This window comes from Candoia aspera, chromosome 6 (genome assembly GCF_035149785.1).
Source record: "Candoia aspera isolate rCanAsp1 chromosome 6, rCanAsp1.hap2, whole genome shotgun sequence".
In the NCBI taxonomy this organism is placed as follows: Eukaryota; Metazoa; Chordata; class Lepidosauria; order Squamata; family Boidae; genus Candoia; species Candoia aspera.
Genome location: NC_086158.1, coordinates 43,044,296 through 43,068,922, shown reverse-complemented (window position 1 = coordinate 43,068,922; position 24,627 = coordinate 43,044,296). Strand labels below are relative to the sequence as shown.

The 24,627-nt window shown below is 40.1% G+C and overlaps 1 protein-coding gene across 1 annotated transcript in view; it reads right to left on the bottom strand.

Annotated features, from left to right (window-relative positions):
* KIF1A (kinesin family member 1A) overlaps window positions 1-24,627 on the bottom strand; it is a 115,264-nt gene that overhangs the window by 79,331 nt on the left and 11,306 nt on the right. Inside the window, exon 2 of the mRNA XM_063306893.1 lies at window positions 19,922-20,082. Within this exon, the coding sequence (XP_063162963.1) occupies window positions 19,922-20,027 (106 nt within the window). The 5' untranslated portion in view covers window positions 20,028-20,082. The remainder of the gene's footprint in view (window positions 1-19,921; window positions 20,083-24,627) is intronic.

Genomic DNA, 24,627 nt, shown 5'->3' with positions numbered 1-24,627 from the left:
AGGGATTTGCATTTGGTGGGTCCCAGGAGGCGGGCCTACCCTGCCATTGCTCCCTCCCTGTGGAACATTCTTCCCCTTAAAATTAGGCTTGCTCCTTCCCTGCTATTGTTTAGGAAGTCCCTCAAGACCTGGTTATGTTGTCTGGTCTGGGGGTCTTTGGGAACTGGAGATGTTCTTAGATGGCTCCACTGTGATTGATATTCTTGCTCTCTCCATGGGATTTTTATATTTTAAAATTGTTGATAATATTTTTATTTTAATAATATCTTTTATAATGATTGTTTTTTATTTATTCATTGTTTTATTTGTTGTACACCGCCCAGAGTCACTTTGTGTGAGATGGGTGGCCATATAAATATGATTAATAAAATAAAATAAAATAAAAAAAATAAAATAAAATAAAATAAAATAAAATAAAATAAAATAAAATAAAAATTCCATAGAGGTTCTTGACAAAGACAAGGTATAGGTACCCTATTCCTTTAGTAATTCCTTCTTCCTTGGAAAGTCCTTTATGTAAGGCTGCAATGTTCTCTAACACCTTTTTCGTGTGTTAGGTCTCTAACCTATGGCCCTGCAGATATTGTTGAATTGGCTGATGGGAGGACTGCCAGCTCCCCACACCTATTTTGTATCATTTCACAAGAATATTTCATTTACTTAATTGAAATGAAAAACTTTTACTTACTTACTGTACAGACAGTCCCCCACTTATGAACAGGTTATGTTCTGAGAGGCTGTTCATAAGTTCATTTTGTCTGCAAGTCCAACAAGCATAAAAAACATGCACAGTACAGTTCTTACCTTACATAAGCAGCAGCAGCAGCACCTGCAGCAATGGTGTAGGCTCGTCCTCCAGAGTTGAAATGGCACACTTCTCCACCTTCCCGAAGAAGCAGTCCAATGAACTTTGGGTCATGGCCTTCCTCTTTCCTCGTAAATGACGCTGTAGCAGTGGATTGCATCATGGACAGCTGCAGACACCTTGGTGAAGTGCCTGACGTTAGGATCCTGCACCTCAAACAATGACAGAACTTTCTCAATCAAACTGAACCCCTCTGCCATCAGCTTGGTCTGGACCCACTTCGGTGGTTCGATCTCTTCCTCTTCCTCTTGTTTTTGCTGCTTTTTCAACTCCATGAGATCTTCATTGGAGAGGTCCTCTGCGTGCAGCTAGCAGCTCATCAAAATCCTCCTCCACCAGGTCAAGCTGAAGTTCATCCTTGCTGAGGGCAACCAAGTTGCTGACAATGCCCCACAACTCCCTTTTCACTGCCTCAAATCCTCAAAAGTTGTGAATGAACTAAGGGCACAGTGGTTTCCACACCCCATTCATGTTCTCAGGGATAACATTATGCCAGGCTGCATCAATGTTCTTATTAGCCTTGTAGATGTTGTAGGACTTCCAAAACTGGTGCAAGGTCTTCTGGGAGTCCAGTTTGGTTACCTGAACTATTTCAGTTCTTTGAACTTTGAATTTGGAACGAAGATAATATTTTTTTGAAGGTTGCTATCACCCCCTGGTCCATAGGCTGCAGGAGCGAGGTGGTGTTCAGAGGCAGATACACAACCTTCACTTTTGGATGAAAATTGTCCAGGTAAGGTGGATGACCCACAGCATTATCCAATATGGGCAGAATCTTGGTCTATGTTTTTCTTAAGGCAGTACCTCTCCACTTCCAGGATGAACCCAGGCCCCCACTCTCCCAGCCTTCAGGAAGGGGGTTAAACCTGGTTATGCCACCTTGCTTGGGGTGGGAGTGGGGATAGCCATTCATGGGGGTGGTTGGCACCATGATGGGGCCAACGATAGGATCTTGATTTGCCATCCTGTATTTATATTTTATATTTTGTATTTTTACATTTACATTTACATTTACATTTATATATATTTATATGTATACTGTATTATTTTAGTGACATGTTGTTATTATTGTTTGTAAACCACCCAGAGTCATGGTATATGAGTTGGGTGGTAGAGAAATACGACCAATAAATGAATGAATGAATGAATGAATGAATGAATGAATGAATGAATGAATGAATGAATGAAATGGTGGAAAAACCAGTCTTCAGAGATGAGAAGGGTGACTTTCTTGTTAGCCTTCCACACAACAGGAAGTGAGCTCTCTGAGATGTTCTTGAGAGCTCGCAGGTTCTCAGAGTGGTAGACTAGCAGCAGTTTTAGGCTCAGGTCACCAGAAGTATTGCCATGAAGCAGAATTGTTAGCCTGTCCTTCGCAGCTTTGAAGCCTGGAACTGCCTTCTCCTCCTTGCTGATGTACGTTCTTTCTGGTATTTTCTTCCAATAAAGCCCCATTTCATCCACATTGAATATTTGCTAGGGCAAATAACCACCTTTCTTGATTATCTTCTTGAGGGTTTCTGGGAACTCCTTGGCTGTAGCCTCGCCCGTGCTCACCGCCTTGCCACTCACTTTCATGTTATGAAAGTTCATACAAGCCTTAAAGCCCTGGAACCGCCCATGACTTGCAACGAATGCCACTTCATACCAGCCTTCTGGTCATGTAATAAGCTCTTAGCCTTCTTCTGGATCAGCATTAGGCTGAGCTGCATACGCTGCTGATGCTGATCTTCAATCCACATGCTGAGCAATGTTACTTTTCCTCTCCGCTTGCTTATTATCATGGATTGCACAGGCACTGAACTTTGATGATCTGGTCTTTGTTCTTAATGTTCTTAACCGTGGAACGATTCATGCCGTGGGAACATGCCATATTCACCATCTTCTCCCCCTCCCCCTGGTTAGGCCCAGCCCAAGAACAATCAAGAATGAGTTCAGCCAAACTTCAGTTCTTTATTTGCTAACACTGTATAGACAGAATCTTGCCAGATTCAAGCTATTCTATCTAAACTAAGGGGAAACAACCTGGGGAAGCTCTAGGGCAGGGCTATTCTGAATCTCTTGGTTTTCCCACAACTGCCCCCTGGACTACGTCTCCTCTTATCTCTTCCACCTTCTTGGAATGTGCTCCGTCCTTCCTTGGAACCAGTGGCACCGCCAAAATCCACCACACAGCCCTTCTCTTCAATATCTCCATCCTTGTTAGCACTGTGATGGATTGCTACTTCTTTAGGCTCCCCATCTCCCCATTGTCACTGTTGCACTTAATTGCAGACATTTGCAGTCGCCACACACCACACACAACTAAAAATGCAAGAGGGCATGACCAGAAGGCAGGAAAAGGCGGGAAAGGGTTAGTACTGTATGCGAGAAGGCAGGACTGGAAGGCGGGACTAGAGGGCAGGACTGGAAGTTGGGAGAAGGCAGTAAAGGGTTAGTTCGTGGCACACCAGAAACTAACCCTTTCCTGCCTTCTCCTGACTTACAGGACCATCTCGTTCGTATCGGTGAAAGACTGCAACTTGAAAGTTTGTAAGTAGGGGAACACCTGTACTTACTTACTTACTTAAATCAGTATTGCTTGTGTTCAGTTTTTTCCTATTGGCTGATGGGGAGAAAACAGTAGCTCTAAAGTCAGAGAGGATGAAAGTACTTTTTAGGTGTGTTGGTCTATTGCATCTAGGGTTACGCACTGCAAGACAAGTGTTAAATTATCTACTGCAACCAGCAGGCTTTTGTAGGGATGCCCATTAACCTGTGAGGTGCTTTCCAAAGCACTCCATAATGTTACAAAGGATGCTAGGATGCACCTCTCAGACCAGCCAAGTGAAACAGTAAAAATCTTGCATCAGCCCTCTCAATGCCCCAATGATATGTCACCTTTTTCTCTCCCTAAGAGAAACATTTCACTTGAAAACATTATATGGAAAAGTAACACCAAGACTTCTACATCAGGAGTCTGCAACAGAATTGAAGTTCCTGGGTAACATGCACCCTATAAATGCTTTTTTGTGATTTCTTTGAGAGTTAGTTCTCACATACTCATGGGAAAGTCCTGACATCAGATCTGACCATTACCATAGCAAAAGAGAGATGGATAGTTGGTCCATCCGGCTTATTGCATACTGAGGGCCGCAAAGGGGTGCAACAAACGAACCCTGAATTCACTACAGTATATGTAAGACCTGCTTTTGATACACAGTAGTCACTGGAATTATTTCATAAAGGTTTCTTAGTTTTTTTACAATACATTTCCTTATTAGAATTGGATTACTGTGTGCTAGTTAACTGTTTCTAATCTAGCCTGCCTGGGAGAAGTCTGTCAGTTCTTAGAGCCATTTCTGATGACAGGTGATAAAAACTAACAGCACAGTTCCTTGATATTTTGAAATGAAGAATGATACATTGGCTCTAAAATAAGCTTAGAACATACATAGATGCATACCAATCACAATATTCCCTTTTGGAATAAACATTTTGCAAAGTGTAGAAAAACAATAATAAGCAATAGTTCTTCATACAGTAATAAGTTCCAAGTTTGGAGCAGACAACTCTTAATTGTCTTAATTGATTCACATCAATAAACTATGGATTTACTGAGATGGGTGATCAACTTACAATGTTGGAAAAATCGACTTCCTGTATAGATGTTGACGGCAGCAGCTAAGGGGAGGTAGGAAAAGGAAGATGCTGGAAAGAGAAGGGGGGCGCAGGCCAGCCAGTTAGATATGCTTCACTTGAAGCCAAGGACAGCAGTAGTTGGAGTAGCAGCCAATCTGGCTATTAAGTGTGGTATATCCAACTAGTCTGTTCACCTCTCCCCATTTCTCTCAGTGTCTTTCTTTCAATAACCCTTTAGCTGCTATTTGTCACTGCCAATATTCTTGACTTTTTCCCACTCCCTATCCCAAAACATTTTTGCCTGAAACCTGCATGTTTTGGTATGAACATCGATCAACTAAAAGCAACTGCTCTGTGCAGAAAATGGTTTATGCACAAAATGTTTTGCATGTCCCAAAAAGTAAAGCATACAAGAAAATAAACTGAATGGTTAGCAAATGATTGAACATTGAGCAGGGGTCAAGAAAAAAAAATGTGTGAAATCCCCTTAATTATTTAATGTATTTGTTAAGTCTAGAATGTGGAATGTGAATTTATTTGACAAAGCAAATAGAATGAACTAGTGCAGCAAACATAATTTTAAAAAACAAAGGCACTCCCCAAATTTTCCAACAAAAAACATGACTCCTCTTGCCCCAAATTCTGCTAATGCCCACTTTGCTTCATCAGCATGTCTACTGCAGCCTCCAGGTACCCCAAAATGTTAAGTGTAACTCCAGTCTAAGGCAGTGTGTAATCTCAGTGCCACCAGAATAAGGCAACAGCCAACAGCTGACAGTTGACTGTATTATTTGCATGCATAAGGTTCCAGGTTCAATTTTATATCTCCAAAGAATATGCTTCAGATAGGAGAGCTGGGAATGCTAGTTATGAATGTGTATGGATCAGTGAAACCATCTTAGTGCAGAAGTCTAAATCAACCGATCTTCAGTTCTGATACTGTTTTTGCACTTTGATTTTAGAAGCAATTGTAATGAGGTCTGAGAGGCATTCAAGCACTAAACATTTGTTTCCTGGTGTAACATATGCACACTTTAGAATTCTGCACACATTTCTCCTCTGATGTCAAGAATGTTACTATGGCAATCTAAGTACTGAGACTGACTTGGCTCTGTCAATCTCCTTTAATTGTTTACTGCATTTTAAATAAGAGAAGTACGAAACATGGAATAATGGCAAGCCTTAAAAAAGAAGCAACTCCATAATTTTAAACATCATTTGGATGACCTTTCAGAATAGGAAGATGGTATAGAGTGAAGAATTACAAATCAACAGGAAGATGATGCATCATTCAAATTAGACATTCTTTTCATTATGTAGACTCAACTGCACCAAGGACAGGTTCATTTTCAAGGAAGAGAAAGGAGTGTGCACACACACAAACACGCCCCCCTTCCATACATGATACAGAGGAAAGCATGCAAAGATAGCAATGATTAAGAGCAAAAAGGGCAATGTTATTTTAATATTCAAGACATAGAGTTATGGTCAAGTGGAATTATAATAAGCAATCTGGCAGCTAAAAATGTAAGTAATAATAACATCTCCAGACAAATATTTTTCCCCATCTTATCTTTTTCTGTGCTAACAGAAACTTAGCAGAACTAAATGGTTCACTTACCCATCTATCCAGAGTATACATACCCACAAACAAAAAATCCCTGGTATAGAAATCAGTGCAAATCTGACACTTAGAAATAAAATGGCATCTTTCATGTCTCTGTCTCACATATGAACTACATAAACAAGCTAGCAGTAACTGTGACAAGACTCTTACAACAGTTAATGCAGTCCTACTTATTTACCACTTGGAGTCATTTCCATACTTCTGAAAAGGCCACATTACTGGTAAGGGGAAACACACATGGATATATGCTTCACATATAGCACATGGATATATGCTTCACATCAGCTTGCTCCAATCTAGTTTCTCTCCTGGTACTTGCTGAGAATTGAAGGTGTCAGAAAGACACAATTTTAATTTCAAGAGATAATTTAGGAAGGCAGCAGCCTTCCCAACACATCTGAAGTTCATTAGATTGGGGAAATCTTCAGTTAATAAAGGATTTTCACTATTTTCCTAATATAACTTGATGTTATTGATGTACGTTTCACTAGTTTTGCTGTGGTTTGAGGGCAAAACATGTGAGAATTCTGGGAAATAAAGCATAAAGGATAGGAATGGCTTTGTCTGAACCATGGTTTGAGACCAACATTACGGTGAATTTGTTCATTCAACAACTTTTCACCATGGCAAACAAAGATCTCTCTCTCTCTCTGTCTCTCTCTCTCCCTCTCACAGACACACACAGACACACACACACCCCAAGACTATTTGGCATCCCATACCACCACTGATGTACATTTTGATGAATCTGAGAAGTCAGGAACAAAAGCTCTCCATTGGGGGAGGAACTCAGTGCACAAGTGAATTTAAAATGGTAGCAATTTGCTTTGTATTTGTCCTCAACCTAGTCAGAGACTCCTAGGATATAACTCCAGAAGCAGTGACAAGATTTTAAACATTCAATTGTTTAAAAATCAGACAATGCCATTTGTGTAATTTGGGTACAATTAATGTTTGAAGAATTGTTTATTTAGGCAAGAATGTCCAGAGAATGCATCTGATCTAGCAATTCAAAGACCAGGACTGGTCTTCTCCCCTTTGGTGGAATTAGATCTGCCATTACTTGGATTTCATTATATTTTATATTTTATATTTATATTTATTGATTATTGATATTATTTATGATTTTATTGAATTTTAAACTGTTTTATTGTGACCCAGCCAGGGTCCCCCATGTGGGGGAGATGGGCGGTGATAAAAATATGATAAATAAAATAAATACATAAAATAAATTCAAAGTGCTATCCAAGGTGAAAGGAGAAAATATCCCCTGTATCTTTTAAAACTTTAAAAGCTTCTGAAAACAAACGATTACTGTGATTGTTCACACACAGCAATTATCCTGTTTCTGCTGCTGGAGACACCCCCCAGTACTTGCATAATGCCACTGCCAACTTGGCAGTAGCACATTGCAAAAAAAACCCAACCCCACAATTTTTGCTTTTGGTCACCCTTGAAGAAATGAGTTTTTGTTTTTTCCCCTACTTCAGATGCAGCAGGCAAGCACTTTCCTGCACATTTGCCCAACCATGTCCTCTTCTTCCAACTCATCTTTCTCCTGCCAGTTGACAAAGTAAACCGGTAACAAGGTCCTCAGACTGATATTCAATTGCTTAAAATCAGATAATGTGATTTACATAATTTGGGTACAATTAATGTTTGAAGAATTATTTAACCACGCATGCTCAGAGAATGCATTTGAACTATGCTATAGACCTTCTGTCTTCCCCAAAGGGTCCAAGAAGACCATCCAGTCACAAAAGTCCTCCAGTGCTGGTGCAACTTTGGTCAGAGACAGATTCTGACACTATGCCTGTAGCGTTTTACAATTAGCACAGGTCAAAACAACTTGGAAAAGGTTCAGCATTAAGATACATTGGGGACAATTTGGCTATTAGGCAGAAAATGATGTGGCACAGCTCAATATCTCTGAGTGTGTTATTTAAATTATTTGCATCATGCAACAACAGCACATGAGGGAAACAAAAAGATAAACCAAATAAACGTATTTGTGGCAGACAATTTCATGAAGCTGCAGGGTAAGAAAAGAATGGGGCAAAAACATAACTATCTAGAAATCCAATTGTGACAAATTGGGAACACAATAATAAAAAATATGAATAAATGCATGAGTTGGATACCTAGCAATCATTACTAATAACTGATATTGCTTATACTTTCGACTATTGGGTCGAACTTAAGCTAATGTGATTTTCAGTGAAGAATAATCCCTTGCAATCTCAGATATGCAGATGATACCACTTTGATGGCTGAAAGCGAAGAGGAACTGAGGAGCCTTATGATGAAGGTAAAAGAAGAAAGTGCAAAAGCTGGCTTGCAGCTAAACCTCAAAAAAACCAAGATTATGGCAACCAGCTTGATTGATAACTGGCAAATAGAGGGAGAAAATGTAGAAGCAGTGAAAGACTTTGTATTTCTAGGTGCAAAGATTACTGCAGATGCTGACTGCAGTCAGGAAATCAGAAGACGCTTAATCCTTGGGAGAAGAGCAATGACCAATCTCGATAAAATAGTTAAGAGCAGAGACATCACACTGACAACAAAGGTCTGCATAGTTAAAGCAATGGTGTTCCCCATAGTAACATATGGCTGCGAGAGCTGGACCATAAGGAAGGCTGAGAGAAGGAAGATCGATGCTTTTGAACTGTGGTGTTGGAGGAAAATTCTGAGAGTGCCTTGGACTGCAAGAAGATCAAACCAGTCCATGCTCCAGGAAATAAAGCCAGACTGCTCACTTGAGGGAATGATATTAAAGGCAAAACTGAAATACTTTGGCCACGTAATGAGAAGACAGGACACCCTGGAGAAAGTGCTGATGCTAGGGAGAGTGGAAGGCAAAAGGAAGAGGGGCCAACCAAGGGCAAGATGGATGGATGATATTCTAGAGGTGATGGATTCATCCCTGGGGGAGCTGGGGGTGTTGACAACCGACAGGAAGCTCTGGCGTGGGCTGGTCCATGAAGTCACGAAGAGTCGGAAGCGACTGAACGAATAAACAACAACAACATAATCCCTTGATCCACACAACCAGCTAAGCCAGCATTGTTAAAGATAGTGTGTTAAATAAGCTTTAGTGGTAAACTCACATAGAACACCATGGAATGACTTCATATAGTACATTAAGCCAAAACTTCAGCACTGTTTGAAGCCAGCCATTATGTATCACATGAGTATATAGTAAAGTCTCAATTTAATAGATGGTTTGGAGGGAGCAAGTGTTTGGTAAATCTGAATTTATGTCATTTGCATAATTATGAAATGAATATAAATGGTGTCATTTGCAGAAACATCTTGACTTGACAAGCAAACCATTGCTGGAATCCAAACAAAAAATAATTCCACTGCATCCAAAGTCCATGGATATTTATTATTTGCAAGCACTCTTACGTAAAGAGTTAGTGTCTTTAAGAATATTATGTTCCTTACATTTTAAAATGAGATTAATTCAGCAAAAGATTCTTCTTCAGGTTTATTGGACATGAGAGAATGTTCAAAAAGGGCTTGCTATTACTTTTATTATGCTGGAAATGTAAAATGAGTAAGGAGACATTCATATGATATGGCCCTGTTGTGATTTCATATCCAAGTGTTTGTAAAGACTGATTTCATATGGACAGGTGGTAATGATTATTTATATGCAATATGATATTCTTCCTTTCTTCCTTTCTTATAAAAACCTCTCAGGTGTGCTACAGATAGCTATTTGTCATGACTCATTTTATTTTATATCTGCCTGGTGTAAAATGGCCTCCCTCATATATAGTGCAGTACTGGAGAATTAACCGTTTTTATAACAATATATTCATAAAGGCCAGTGGGAATAAACCAAATGAAACAGCCCTGTGTCCTGAATTAGTTATAAGCCTTTCTGTAAAACCAGCAGTTGCTAAGGAAACTGCCAAAGGGAATCAAAGTGGTGAGTATGGCCACCAAAACAAAGGCAGTGCAGGCCAAATAACAAATAAATGACCTGCAAGCCAACATAGGAAAAGCAGAGCAAGCTGAGATGTTACTAAATTACAAAACACATCCCAAGGAGTGAGCTTTTGACTTGTGTTCTTCCCTGCTTTCAAAAACATATTATTTTTCCTTTTTTCCAAACGGCTTTTTCACAAATGTCTCTACTCCTAGGAATTCTCCTCCACCACCATTCTGTTTCTCCTCATCTCCATGCTCAGAAGGCTTGCAAAGGTCTGCTAGACCCACACTCTCCTGCTTTATTGCAGGTCTAATGGGCTCAAAAACTATACTGTATATCCACAAATCCGGTACACACAGCAGCAGCCTGATACTTACACCCAACCTTATAGCAAGGTAAGATGGAAGATCTTAAATATTCAGGAATATTACTCTAATGAATGCTAAGTTTAAGGTTTTTACAAATATCTTTTAAAAAATAAACAAAAGTTTTCTTTTCCCTACACTCATTTTGGGAATGAAAATGAGAAGAAGCAGGGCAAGAATCTAGCTTGTTTTCTCAAAAGTTAGTAGATACAGGGAAAAGAAGGATGCAATTCAGAAATAACGGTAAATTTATTTATTTAGTTAGTTAGTTAGTTAGTTAGTATTTCAAATTTAGTCACCGCCCATCTCACTCAGAGAGTGACTCTGGGTGGTTAAATGGTCAATCTGCATATTTAGATCTCCTTACATGTCTCTCTGCATTCAGTTTATTTCATTGATTTGACAGCCAACTGAATTCTTAATTTTGCCCATATATATCTTAGCAGCAGGACTTTTAGTAAGAAATTACTCTGAGCCTTTACATCCTATGTCTAGTAAGTAAATGGACCCAGAAAAAAATGTACTTCCTTTTCCCCATAATTTGGAGGAATAATAAAATTTATCTCCATAGATAGCCATAAAACAGGCACTGATTTTTTTAAAAATTTTAAAACTATCAGAAAGCAATGAGATCACAATCTGTATCAGGAATGCTATAGTCAGTCCTCCTGTTTCTTTGTCTGTTTTTGCAGCTGGGTTCCACCCAGCTTTGATTTTCTTTTACAGTTCTGTGCCAAAAGCAGGAGGAAAGTACATCTCTCAGATACAGGCAGATTTGGGGAGGAGTGAGGCATTTTCTTTTAAAGCCATCACAACATTTTGTGGCACTTCGTTCTATACATGTTTTGATGTTTTTTTGCTTGACCTGAATTGTTCATAAATCTCAATAGCACATGGGATGCTAAACCATGTGGTTTCTTTGTTTTTGGATTAGCACCATGTATGGACCCAATCCTTGTCTTTAAAAGGTTATGTTAACTTCTGAAAATTACATTGATTTTAAAATCTTTACCAATCTATATCTGTGTCCTTATGATATGCCCTGGAATTTCCAGATACCAATATCAGACTGACCAGTTGATTGTTAACCAGATCCTCCATTTCTCCCTTTTTGAAAATCAGGGCAACATTTGATCTATTCAGTCATCTGGCACTTCATGTCCCCTCCAGGATTTCTCAAACGATGTACAAAATGTTGGCCAAACTGTCAGCTAGTTCTGTTAGTACCTCAGGTACCGTTCATATGGTCTTGGAGATTTATATTCATTCAAGTGAATTATGTCTATCTCAAGCTTCAAACTTGCCCTTCATCCAGGTCTTCACATTTCCTGAGCTAAAGAAGACTGAACCAAATAGGAGTTACATAGCTCTGCTTCTTATTTACCTGTTAGGATGTTGCCATCTTCACTGAGCAGTGTTATACTGATCTATTTCTTTTGTTTTGTTTTGAATATATCTAAAGAAACCCTTTTTACTATCCATAAGATAGTAAAAAGATGTTATTGAATAAATGACAGATGTAGTACAAATTTTATCTGACAAGATATAGTATCGAAAGTAGATTTACATCTGACAGGCCAAGAAAATGACTTGGAAAAGGATGTTTCACAGGATCTACAAAAGAAATTGGTTGATGTTTTAAAATTCAAAAGGGAAATACAAATGATAAACCAAGAGAGTGACCTGGACATATTTTTCCTATTGGATTTGCAAATGAGATAAAGAAGAAATGAAGAGAAATCAAATCCTACAACAATAGTTTAATGAACTAAAGATTAAGACTGTTAGAAGTAAATGGAAGGAATATAAAGTTGGTTTATTTGATCAAGGTTAAAACAAGATATATTGTTTGTTTGTTTGTTTGTTTGTTTATATTTCAAATTTCCATCACCGCCCATCTCCCCTGAAAAGGGGACTCTGGGCGGTTTACAATCAAAATTAAAACACATAAATTACAATATAAATAACTCTATAAAAATAGAATATAGAATATAAAATATAAAATATAAAATCCAACAGCATGGATCTTGTTTGTTAGGGAGAAATCTATAATAGCCAACCCCAAGATGAACTGGTGCCCCTCCCACCCCAAGCGAGGCGGCAGAACCAGGTTTTTAGGTTCTTCCGGAAGTCCAGGAGCAAATGGGCCTGTCTCACCTCCGGGGGCAGAATATTTCAAAGGGCAGGTGCCACTGCAGAGAAGGTCTGCCTCCTGGACCCCACCAGGTGGAATTCCTTTACCGGCGGGGTTCGTAGCATGCCCTCTCTGCATGACCGGGTGGGGCGGGTCGATGTTATGGGGATGAGATGGTCCCTCAGGTAATCTGTCCCCATGCCGTGTAGGGCTTTAAAGGTGATAACCAACACCTTGAATTGGACCCGGAAACAAACTGGTACCCAGTGCAGCTCGCGCAGCAGTGGTGTCACACGTGCCGATCTTGGGGCACCAATAACTGCTCGCGTGGCCGCATTCTGGACCAGTTGAAGCTTCTGGATACTCTTCAAGGGTAGCCCCATGTATAGTGCATTGCAGTAGTCAATATGAGAGATGACCAGGGCATGAGGGACTGTTCGGAGGGCCTCTTGATCCAGGAAAGGGCGTAACTGGCGCACAACACGAAGTTGCGCAAAGGCCCTTCTGGCCACAACTGCCACCTGCTCATCGAGATACAGATACAGAGGAACCAGATACAGGTTCCCTTCCCAGATACAGAGGAACCATCAACCCACAGCCACTCTGTCTTACCAGGGTTCAGTTGAAGCCTGTTGTTCCCTGTCCAGACCCCCACAGCCCCCAGGCACTTGGAGAGGGCAGCTACTGCATCACTTACCTCACCCGGGATGGAGATATATAACTGCGTATCATCGGCATATTGATGATACCTCATCCCATGGTGACGGATGATCTCACCTAGCAGTTTCATGTAGATGTTGAATAGGAGAGGAGAGGGAACCGAACGCTGTGGCACCCCACAATGGAGGGGTCGAGGGGCAGATCTCTCCTCTCCTATCATCCCTGATTGGGACCGGCCCTGGAGGAAGGAGGTGAACCAGTGCAAAACTACGCCGCCACCCCCCCATTGTCCCAGAAGGAACACCCATTGTTCCTTCTGGCAACCCTTTATGGACTTTCTGCTGACACCAGGACTGAAAATATGATACTTTATGGATTTGTCTACAGATAAGAGATGGGATATGGGATGAAGAGATAATTGTAATCTTAGAGGGGGTGAAGAGTCACTAAATTTGTTTATACCTGTTGTGATGAAGGTTGGAAGTCACTTCTTTATATATTACTTTTTTCTTTATTATATTCTTACTTTTTTCTTTCTTCTTTCTTTTTTCTTGCACTTTTTATCCTTTCTCTTCTCTTCTCTTTAGGTTTAGTTTGTATTAGATTTTACTATTATAATCAAAATTCTTAATAAAATTATATTAAAAAAGAAGCAGCAGCTTGGTACACCCTCTGTATCTTCAGTGGAAAGATAGAACCTGAAGCCCCAAGTCGGCATGGAGCCTCCAGAAATCCTGTAATTGTAATATTAATATAATAAAATGCATGGGGTTCAATCATATTAATTTATTCCATTAATTTGATCAAATCAAATGCTATTTTTATCCTTCCTTCCTCACCCATTTTGCCTGGCCTCATTTCATAACTTGGACCCTGAAAGCACATTCAAAGGTCAAGGGAGTTCTTGACCAAAAATGGCTTCCTGACTCTGATCTTGAAGGAAAACTTTTGGATCTGCATATCAACAGACTAAGGCATTGCACAATCATTGCACAAAAAGCCAATTACATGGAATGAATTCTTTAGTAAGAGGGAGCTCCAAGCTCTGCAATAGCCAGATCAAGAGCAGTCAAAGAGAAAAGCAGAAAAGCTGTTTCTGGGTAACCTGCATCACATTCTACTCAGCTGCACACTGGCCCGGAAGACCTTGCTCTGGGGAAAGAATGTTAATGTTCTCCTGGAAATAATACACAGCTCCTTTTTTCTCCCTGCATAAGCATGCAGATACTGCCCTGTTTGGCTCTTAAAAGAAAAAAACAACATAATACAAATAAAACTGGAGAAAGAAGAAAATTCAGGCTTATTTAAAGCTGATTGGAAAGGCAGAATTACTGTACATTGCTCATCCCAAGCACAAAAGCACCCCTCAGAAGAGAATGACCATTCAATTGAATAAAAAATGAGATGCTGGGAACCAACTTTTGTGTCAGAAGCAGGAAATAGGAATGCAGAAGTATTTACCCCTCATTTTCTTCCTCCTTTTTTCTGCACCCAGCAGTATTTAATAAATTCTTTCCAGGGAAAAAATAAACAGTGAGTACATTTTATTTGTTTATTGGTTTGTTCATTCATTCATTCAAATTTATTAGCCGCCCAACTCCAATGGACTCTGGGCAGCATACAAAACTGGAAAATTCCATAAAAACAGATAAAACATCAAACCAAACAGTTGGACCAGACTAAAGCAATCTTATTAACAATACAAAACAGACAAAACAGGGGTCCCAGAAATACAATAATACATCAATACATCAACCCCAGGCCTGGGACCAAAACCAGGTTTTAAGAGCTTTCCAGAATCCTAGGAGAGAGGGCATAGTCCTTATCTCTGGGGGACCGTTGTTCTGGGGAGTGGGGGGAGCTGCAAAAGAGAAGGCATGCTCCCTCGGTCCCACAAGATGACAACATTTAATGGAGGGGAGCTAGAGTGCACCCACTCTGCCAGAATGTACCAGGCAGGCAGAAATGACAGCAGACAAACAGTCCCTCAGATCTCCAGGCCCTACGCCATACAGATTTTATGGGTAATAACCAACACCTTGAATGGCCAACTGGCAACCAGTGCAGCTTGTGTAGCAGGGATGACACATGGGCATAAAGAAAGGCTCCCATTGCTGCTTATGCCATTGCATTTTGAACCAGCTGGGACACACCCAATAGGGAATGGGTCACCCTAAACAGGGCTTCTGGATGGCTATTGACAGACACAGAAAGGGTGGAAAAATACAAAAGGTGCCACCCTTATCACCACGACATAGGCCCAAATATGGGCTCCTACTCATGTTCAGGCAGATTCACTGTTTGTCTTTCTTCAACAGCATTCCAGGCATCACTTCTGGTATTTCATCTCCCAGAGCTCTTTGGAAAACCAAGAAGCACCCTGGGATCAGTGCACAGACAGAGACCACATAGGAGCAATCCAGTCCAGGACCTCAGTCACATGCCTATTCCAGGCTGCAGCCAAGATCCCTTGGCTGCAGATCCTTGGGAAAAACCACAAGATCCCTCTGGAACCCAACAAGGTCCATCAGTCACCTGGGGTGGGCCAACCTAACAGGTCCTTTCTCCCTGCTGATGTGGATGGTCCCAGCAAGTCAGAGGGCAGCCAAAGAGAACCAAACCATGGCAACAGACGATGGTAATGTCCTACAATACCACATCAACTACAACTTCCCCAAGACAAAACCAGATCTAATGTGAGATCTCCAGTATGTGTTGGGCCTTCTGTCATTTGGGACAGGTCCATGGTTGCCATGGAGGCCATGAACTCCTGAGCCACCCTGGACTCAGCATCACCAGATGGCAAGTTGAAGTCCCCAAAGACGATCAGCCTTGGGGACTCTACCACCAACCTGGCAATAGAATTCAGTAGCTCAAGCAGAGATGATGCTCAGCAATGGGGAGGGGGGTATACCAGCAATAATCCAACTGTTCCACAAGGCCCAACTTAAGACAGAGGGTCTCACATCCAATTATCTGCAGGTCAAAGCCTCTAAGAGTCCTCAACACTTGTGGATAACAATAGCCACCCCTCCCCCCTCCCCAAGGTCTCAGAAGGTGCCAAACCTGAAAGCCAGGTGGGCATATTTCCAAGAGGGGAAACCCTCCAGGACCACCCAAGTCTCAGTTATATATGCCATAACTTTTCATCCTCACAACAGACTTTTGCTTCATATCATTGCAGGAATTGAATTATATCCAAAACCAAACAGCTAGGATCAGGAGCTAAGAAATCAGGGAGCACAGTCAGAATGTTGTCAATAGGATATTGCTCTGGTTCTAACATCTGTACAGAGCAATGAAAAACAGAATCCCTAGTAACAATTAAGAGAAAGGGAGAGAAAGAGAAGGAGAATGTTTATGGGAATGAATGTGAAAAGAGAAACAAAATAAGAAAATTAATGAGAAAAGGCAACATATTTAAGAAAAGAGAATTGATTCAAGACCTAACAAGTGGGGTAAAGCAAATATTTTCATGATTCCACTAGAAGAGTCATCTTCAGAGACCTATTCCAAACCCAAAATCAGACATCTCAGTAGAATTTCTGGTTTCCAGAATTTGGCAACAGGGCATCTAAAACCCTACAAAACCATCATTTTAGATTTGGCTCACATTGGCAGGTGACAGTTCAGGGCCAGTGAAGAAGGGCTTAGATGAAAAAAGGTCTTTTCACAGGAAAGAATTCACTCAGACGACCTGAACTGGCTGCACTGAGAACCTAGAAATGCACTGGATCCTCAGGTTCCAGTATTCAGGCCCTGATCCCTGTGCTTTCAACTGGCCTGGTTTCAGTCCTGATTCTGTCATGTCTGATCTCTGTACTGATTCTGTAACTCAGTTAACTCCAATTATCTGATCTGTCTCACACTGATTTAATCTCAGAACATACCTCCTATAATTAAATCAAACATGGTTGACTCAGTTTTCTAGGCTCATATTACACTGAATAAACTATATACTAACAGCTTGAAGCTAGGTTCATACAACATGCTAGATTAAAATGTTTTGGGCTTTTTTTTAATTTACCATCCAAGATCAAGTCACAAAATTTAAAACACAGCACACCATTAATATTTACATACATAATAATTAGGCTGACCATATTTCCTTGAGACAAAAACGGGACATTGGTATGGCAAAATAGGATGGGGTTAATCTTATGTAATATTCCGTATTCACAAAAAAGACAATTAAAAACTTATCGACAGTAAGCTGGGAAGGTGCAGGAGGGGAAGGTGCAGCAATGGTTGGGCCTGGAGAGGCTGGTGCAGGGGTGGCGTTGGGCAGAGAGGTTGCAGGAGGGCTGAGGGCAGGGGTAGGCTGGGACGGGAGGAGAGGAACAAGGCGGCAGGAGGCTGGAGAAGCGGAGGGCTGAGGGTGGCAGCAAGCTGGGACGAGAGGACAGGAACGGAGGAGTCTAGTGAATGGTTTTCCCCGACAACCTGTTCCTCTCTGGTGCGCCCTTTTATTTTATTTTCTTCCTGCCTTTTTGGCCTGAGAGCCAATTGGCTTCTTTTCTGCTGGGTGTGCTTTTCTGACCGTCTTCCACTGCACTGATTGGCAGCAGCGACTCTTCCTCTTGCTCACCGCCAATCAGCTGTTCCTGCAGTTCTGCTCTAGGTTTCCCGCCAGATTGAGAACTGCTGCCAAGTCAGCCCCCTTTTCAATTTCAATTTCAATTCTTTCCCGCTTTTCCCCATAACAGCTCCAACATTTTTAAAAAACAGGACAAAATTGAGATTTATATTAAAATGACGGGACAGTTGGGAAATGTTAAAAAAATGGGACTGTCCCATTCAAAACAGGATGTATGGTCAGCCTAATAATAATACATACATATATAAGAGGAAGAAACCCTGTAACATTAGCAGTTCATTGGAGGTACCAAATGGTTTTTATAAGCTAAGGCTATAGATAAAAATTTTGCTACTGCCTTCGAAACACCTGGGTATTGGTTGTTTAGTAACAATACCTCAATCTCCTCTTCATGAGTAGAGTCTATCAGGCTCAAGGGGGGGTGTATTAACTCTGATCGCCAATGAGAATACAATGGGCCCTTTAGAAGGATGTGTGAAACAGGCTCAACCTCTATGTTTGAGCAAATATATATTTAGTCTTCATATAGAATGGTATATTGACCGGCTGCCACCCTAGTAAGAAGAGCATCTATACAGACTAGGGAGAAGACCCTTCTATGTGGGGCATGCAGAATCTTATAGAAGTAATTGGGGAGTGTCCAAGAGGAGAGAGCAATTCATCTGTAAGGGAGATAAGAACGTTTGGCTCTGTCTACCTGAATGCCTAAATCCCATATCCTCTGCTTAAATTCTACCAAGGTTTTTTTTCTAGGCCTAAAGCAAGTAGGGCTGGTATTAACAGTCCATACTGTCTCAGATCTTCATCTATTTGTTTTTTTCAGAGTAAGCTGATGTAGCTCATATGATTCAGTGTTTTGGTGAACAGCATATTTACTTGATTTTTTTGTTTGTTTCCTGATTATACTTCTAGCTTTTTGATTTTCTATGCTTCCATATCTCTACAGCAAGACAGATATACCCTTCACTCTCTCTCCATCATTGTCAGGAGTTATCTCCCAACTTGCCAATGTTGTTTATATATTCATTTTCACACTATAACATCTGCATACATTTTAATGATATGCACGTCTACAAAAATTTTAAAAATAATAATAAACGAAAATGGTGATAACTCCTCAACACTGCTACACAAATGCTTTTAATAGTCTACCCAAGTTACTATGACACACAGCCTAATATAGAGCAATCAGATTTCTTTATAAATCTGTGCATAGGGTTGCGAGGCCACAATCTGGAGATTTCTGTTGTCCCTTCCAAACTGCCAGCGAATGAATCTGGAATTTATTCCAATTGTTTATTTCCCTGTTTTCTGTCAGCCTCCACTCCTATCTGTTATATAATACACCTAAAAGTCCAGTCCCTACAGCAGCTGGGAGAAGAGAGAGGGAAAGAAGAAGGAAAGAGAAGCCAGAACTATTTGCATATCTTGTGGATATAACTTGGTCATAACACCTTAATCAGTGTTTCTCAACCTTGGCAACCTTAAGATGTGTGGACTTCAACTCCCAGAAGTCCCCAGTCAGCCATGATGTTGATGTTTAATCGGCAAGGGTTGGGGAAAACTCTAAGTGAGACTGTGATGATGTGCTAGCCAAATGGAAAATGTCCTGCTCAAAAGAGAATGTTTCATTTTCAACAACCTCCCAATCATTGGAGATAGGAGTTTCTACATCTGTCTCTACAAATCCTGCAGAGTAGACCTGATCATTCTGCTCTATTTGTGGAATAAAATTAATCAAAATTATCCCTCAACATTGCATAACGCTCCAATTACAACTATCTCCACTTGAAGCAGAAGGCTTCAGCTTCTTATTAAGCTTTGATCCAACTTCTTGCCATTACTAGGAAATGGCATCATGGAAACAAACATATCAAAATAATTATACATTTTCTCCCACATACCAAGCATGTACTTTCCCACAGTAGGACAATGCTTGATAGAATTTTGTAAAAGACTAAATGATTCTACTATCTATATAGTAAATTGCAAAACCTCTTTGACTAAGTTCTTCCACATCTTCTCTTTGATTAATATCAATCACAAATTGAAGAAATGAAACTCAAATGCAGTTTGAAGTATCTAGTAGAAAATGACACAGAAGTTACTCACTTGTGGTGTTTCCTGTCATTTGTATAATGCATTTGGATTCCTTGCTCATTTCTCGGGAATTGAAAGGACGCACCCGCACTGCCACCTTTACTGAGGCTCCTGCCATCCTGGTGAGCTGCAAATTTTTATCCTCTTGCTAGGATTTTACTCCTCAAAATGCCCTAGAAGGAATTAGAAAGGTGTTAAGAAAGTATCTCTTGAAGCTCAACATGACCTCAAGCATGGTGGTTTATTGTATTGCTCAGATTGTTCTTATGATATGATATTGTTATGATCTTATGATTGTTCCATCTTACTGTAGAATGGAATGTAAGCCACTCAAAGTCCTTCTGGATTAGAGCAGGACACAAGTCCTATTAAGTGTGGTGGAAAACTCACCCCAATAAAGCCAACAAATGGAGAGAATTTCAAACAATGATTAATTCCAAAGGACTACAAGTAACTGGTACTCAAAGAAATAAAGATAATTATATGAAAATCTTATCCAGGTAGGTATGCACATAGGTCAGCCTACTCAGAAGGAAAATGACACTTCTACCACTTTTAAAAATGGCCACCAGATAACTTTAAATTTTTAAAATTCTTTCTTTCAAATTAATGTTGCATAATAAGGAGAGAAAGGACTGATTTACACTATACATTAACCAACTGAAGCGAATATTTGTAGCTCAGGGTTGAACTGTGGAGTCCTTGGTGCTCTCTGAGCCTTGTTGTTTTCTTGCAGACATTTCATTGCCAGACTAGGCAACATCTTCAGTGCAAAGAGGGAGTGGGCCTTGCTCTCAATTTATATGCTGTGGCTTGCCCTGCTTGTGTTGGTAGGGGTGTTGTTCTCTCCTTGGGAGTTCTTTGATTGGGCTGTTGTTTGCTGCATGGTTGATTGCCTAATAGTTCCTTGATTAGGGTGTATTGTGCTGTTTGATGGTTCATCTGGTGTTAATCCTAGTGTTGATTTTTGCACTTCTGGGTGTTGATTGCTGGTAAGGGAGTGTACTGGTCTTTTGGCTTTTCTATTGTCTCTTTTGAATGGTATGTAAATGTTGTTTACTTCTATGTGTCTGTTGATGGCTGCTTTGTCTGAGCGCCAGGCTTCTAGGAATTCTCTGGCATTTTGGGATTTGGCTTGGTTTAGGTTTCTGGAAACTGTGAGCATCCTAAACCAAGCCAAATCCAAAAACACCAGAGAATTCCTGGAAGCCTGGCGCTCAGACAAAGCAGCATCAACAGACACATAGAGGTAAACATTTACATACCATTCAAAAGAGACAATAGAAAAGCCGAAAGACCGGTACACTCCCTTGCCAGCAATCAACACCCAGATATGCAAAAATCAACACTAGGATTAACACCAGATGAACCATCAAACAGCACAATACACCCTAATCAAGGAACTATTAACTCAGGCAATCAACCAAGCAGCAAACAACAGCCCAATCAAAGAACTCCCAAGGAGAGAACAACACCCCTACCAACACAAGCAGGGCAAGCCACCGTATATAAACTGAGAGCAAGGCCCACTCCCTCTTTGCACTGAAGATGTTGCCTAGTCTGGCAATGAAACATCTGCAAGGAAACAACAAGGCTCAGAGAGCACCAAGGACTCCACTGTACGTTAAGCCATAATATGGTTTGTATAATTTTGGTTAAGCATGTTGCATGAACACAGCCAATGGTGGTTTATTCAATAAACCATGGTAAATACCTACATAGAAATGTTAAAACTTAGTGAAATCATTAACTTTCTTTAGTCCAAAACAGGATATTTTGCCTGCCAAATAGTAGTAAGTTGTCTTCAGACATACGCCTATCCAAAATATACTGAAATGTCTCCAAAATCCCTGCAAAAACTATCAGTGCTATATGTGTGGGAGGGTCCCCCTTTTGAGTAAAATTTCTCAAGTATTAAATATACAAAAGATTCATAGATAAGCCTTCTTCACCCCGGTGCCCTCCAAAGATCTTGTGAATGCAGTTGCTAGAATCTTTAGCCAATCTGGCTCTTTTCTGATGGGTTGGAATTCTGAGTTGCAGTCCCAGTATAGGCAGAAGACATCAGGATTTCCTAAAGCATGAGAACTAATAAAATCTTCTCCCAAAGATAACAATGCACCTTTGTAATGTATAGGATATGTTTTGGCAGTGGAAAAGCAAAATTTCCATTACAAAACTGATTAATCATGATTAAACAAGTTAATTTAGCAAGGAATATTAACAAGAATTTCTGTGGCACTAGTTACTTTGCAGATGCCCCCATGATCCAGTTTTCTATAGAGAACCTCAGTATTTGTTGACTAGCCATGGACCAGCACCTGGGCAGAGGGTGAGGGGAAAAAACAACAACAAATGACAGGCTGAACAGCTTTAAGAACCTCCAAAAAAGTTGGTCTGACAGCTGCTTGCACAAAGCACAAAGGTTATTGACAAAGACGTCACTGGAAAACAGCAGCCTTTGGCTATGTCTTCTGAGGCTGTGCAAACAAGAAGGCAGAAAGTGTTTCTGTCATGCATTTATTTTTATTCTAAGCTTTGAGGAACAGAGGCTATGTGGGTATAATTGTCATTCTATAAGAAAGAACAACCAATTCAGCACCACCCTTCTGATAATGTCTTAGTTTAAAAAATGTAAATGGATCATAAACTTGAAATTCTCCCTAATGTAAGCCAGGGTGATCTTTTAACATTCCAGAATTATATAACACTGCTTAAAAGGAAGGTATTGTGGAAGATGTGAACATTCAGAAGTCTTTTTTTTCTTACATTTTTTATGCTCTTTACAAAGCTGGCATAAAATCAAAGAAAGCCTGGCTTCCCTGCACATCTGAGTAATTGAGCTAAGCCTCCAAGGCCCACCTCCATATTTGTTTTCAATATTAATAATTCAGTGAGCTAAGCAAAGCACTCAGTTCAGCCACATCCAGCATTTTCTGAGAAAGGTGGGAAGTATCAGAGAAGCAAAGAAGACTCCAAAGGGAACAAGCAAGGTATCTGTGCTGCAAACACAATGACTGCTTCCAGGCAGACCTTATAATGCTAATGGACTATTACCAGACAATGTCATCATCCTTTAGTCATTAGGCCACAATGTATCATCCTTTCAACCATTTTTCTCTTTAGGAGATTAATATGTTTAGGCACAAGGGCTGGGAACAGAAGGATAGGTCTCTGAAGATGGGGAACATCCACAGCACCTCATTTTCCCCCTTTGGGAAGTATGACTGAGTTCATGGCTTTTTCTTTTCTCCTGTCCCTTCACTGCTCCTTCCCGAACACTCATTTGTGCCCATGCTTTTTAGAACATTAACATCAACATTCCAGATTTTCCAAATACTGTAAATTCATTTGAAACTAGCTCCACATACTTCCTTGTCACTTCTTACCTTTTGAATCGCAGTACAAGAAGCATTTTCTCTGTATGTACATTCTTTCTCTGTATGAGCATTCTTTATAAAGCATTATAAATTGGCAAATTGACATTTATCTGTCCATTAATGTCCCATAATTGTCATCATAAATCCTGTACTTGCAAACTCTAGCAACTTCCATTGTATAAAAAAATGGTACATTGGTATTATAATAGAGAACTCAGCAAGGTGAAGAGCAACCATATATACTTCTAGAATTCTAGGATATAAATTACATTTTTTTCACAAGAACACATGCAGACATACAAAGCATTTGCATATAGTACATGCTTACAACTATTACTGTCTTCCGGAGGACTGAACAGGGAGGGGAAAATAATCTGAATATAGATATCCACCCTGATCTTCCCACTGGTTGGTGAATTGTTGCACTTAACAGAAACTGTGTGGAACTTGTACTGCAACTCAGCATTCAGCAAAATATGGACAAGAAAGAATGTTAACCCAAAATAGCACAGACACAGCTGTCAGGTCTCTCTTGGCTGACAAGGCAAAATATTGCAAGAATATATTACCTAGGTAATGAACACCAGAAAAGTTTATTGTAGCAAAACAAGCCATTATAAAAGAATTACAGCTAATACAAGTTCTATTTATAACACTTGGTGTTCAGATTTATTGCACCTCTTTCTCCTGTACTTAAAGGCCATCAACAAATCTCTTTTGAGATACAATTTACATCTGTTCTTTATTTTGGTAAGAACCTGATCTAGTATCAGGTTGTTTACTTTTGATTGTAGGAAGATTAACTTTCATATATATGAGCCATCCTAAATTCATATGAAGCTCTACATTCCAATAAAGTACAAAACAGATCTTTTCTTAAAACGACTTGCTACAAAGGCCCTTTTATTCCTGTAGTAACACTTTACAAAAATCATACTTTTCTAAAGATATGAGTTGCTTGTATACTGTTCTTGAGCCATGGAATCATAAGAGTTGAAGAAGTCTTTGTAGGGTATCTAATCAAACCCTACCCGATGCTGGAATTAGATGTAGGATGCATCTCCAACATTTTGCTTAAACATGGGCAAATGTAAGCAAAAGGCATATTTGCCCCAACTTCTCCCTTTCTGAGACGATGAAATGTTCTTTTGGGAAAATGCAGGCAAATCTCCAGGGGAAGGGAGACAAGGAAAAAATTGTGTTTTGGGATAGAAAAGAACAAACTAGAATCAGTCTCTTTCAGCCCCAGTTTAAAGGCTGGAACTTCCAGAAGAACAAAAAGGAAATCCAAATAAATTGAAATCAGAAGAGTAAATTGAAATCTGATTCAGGGCCTGG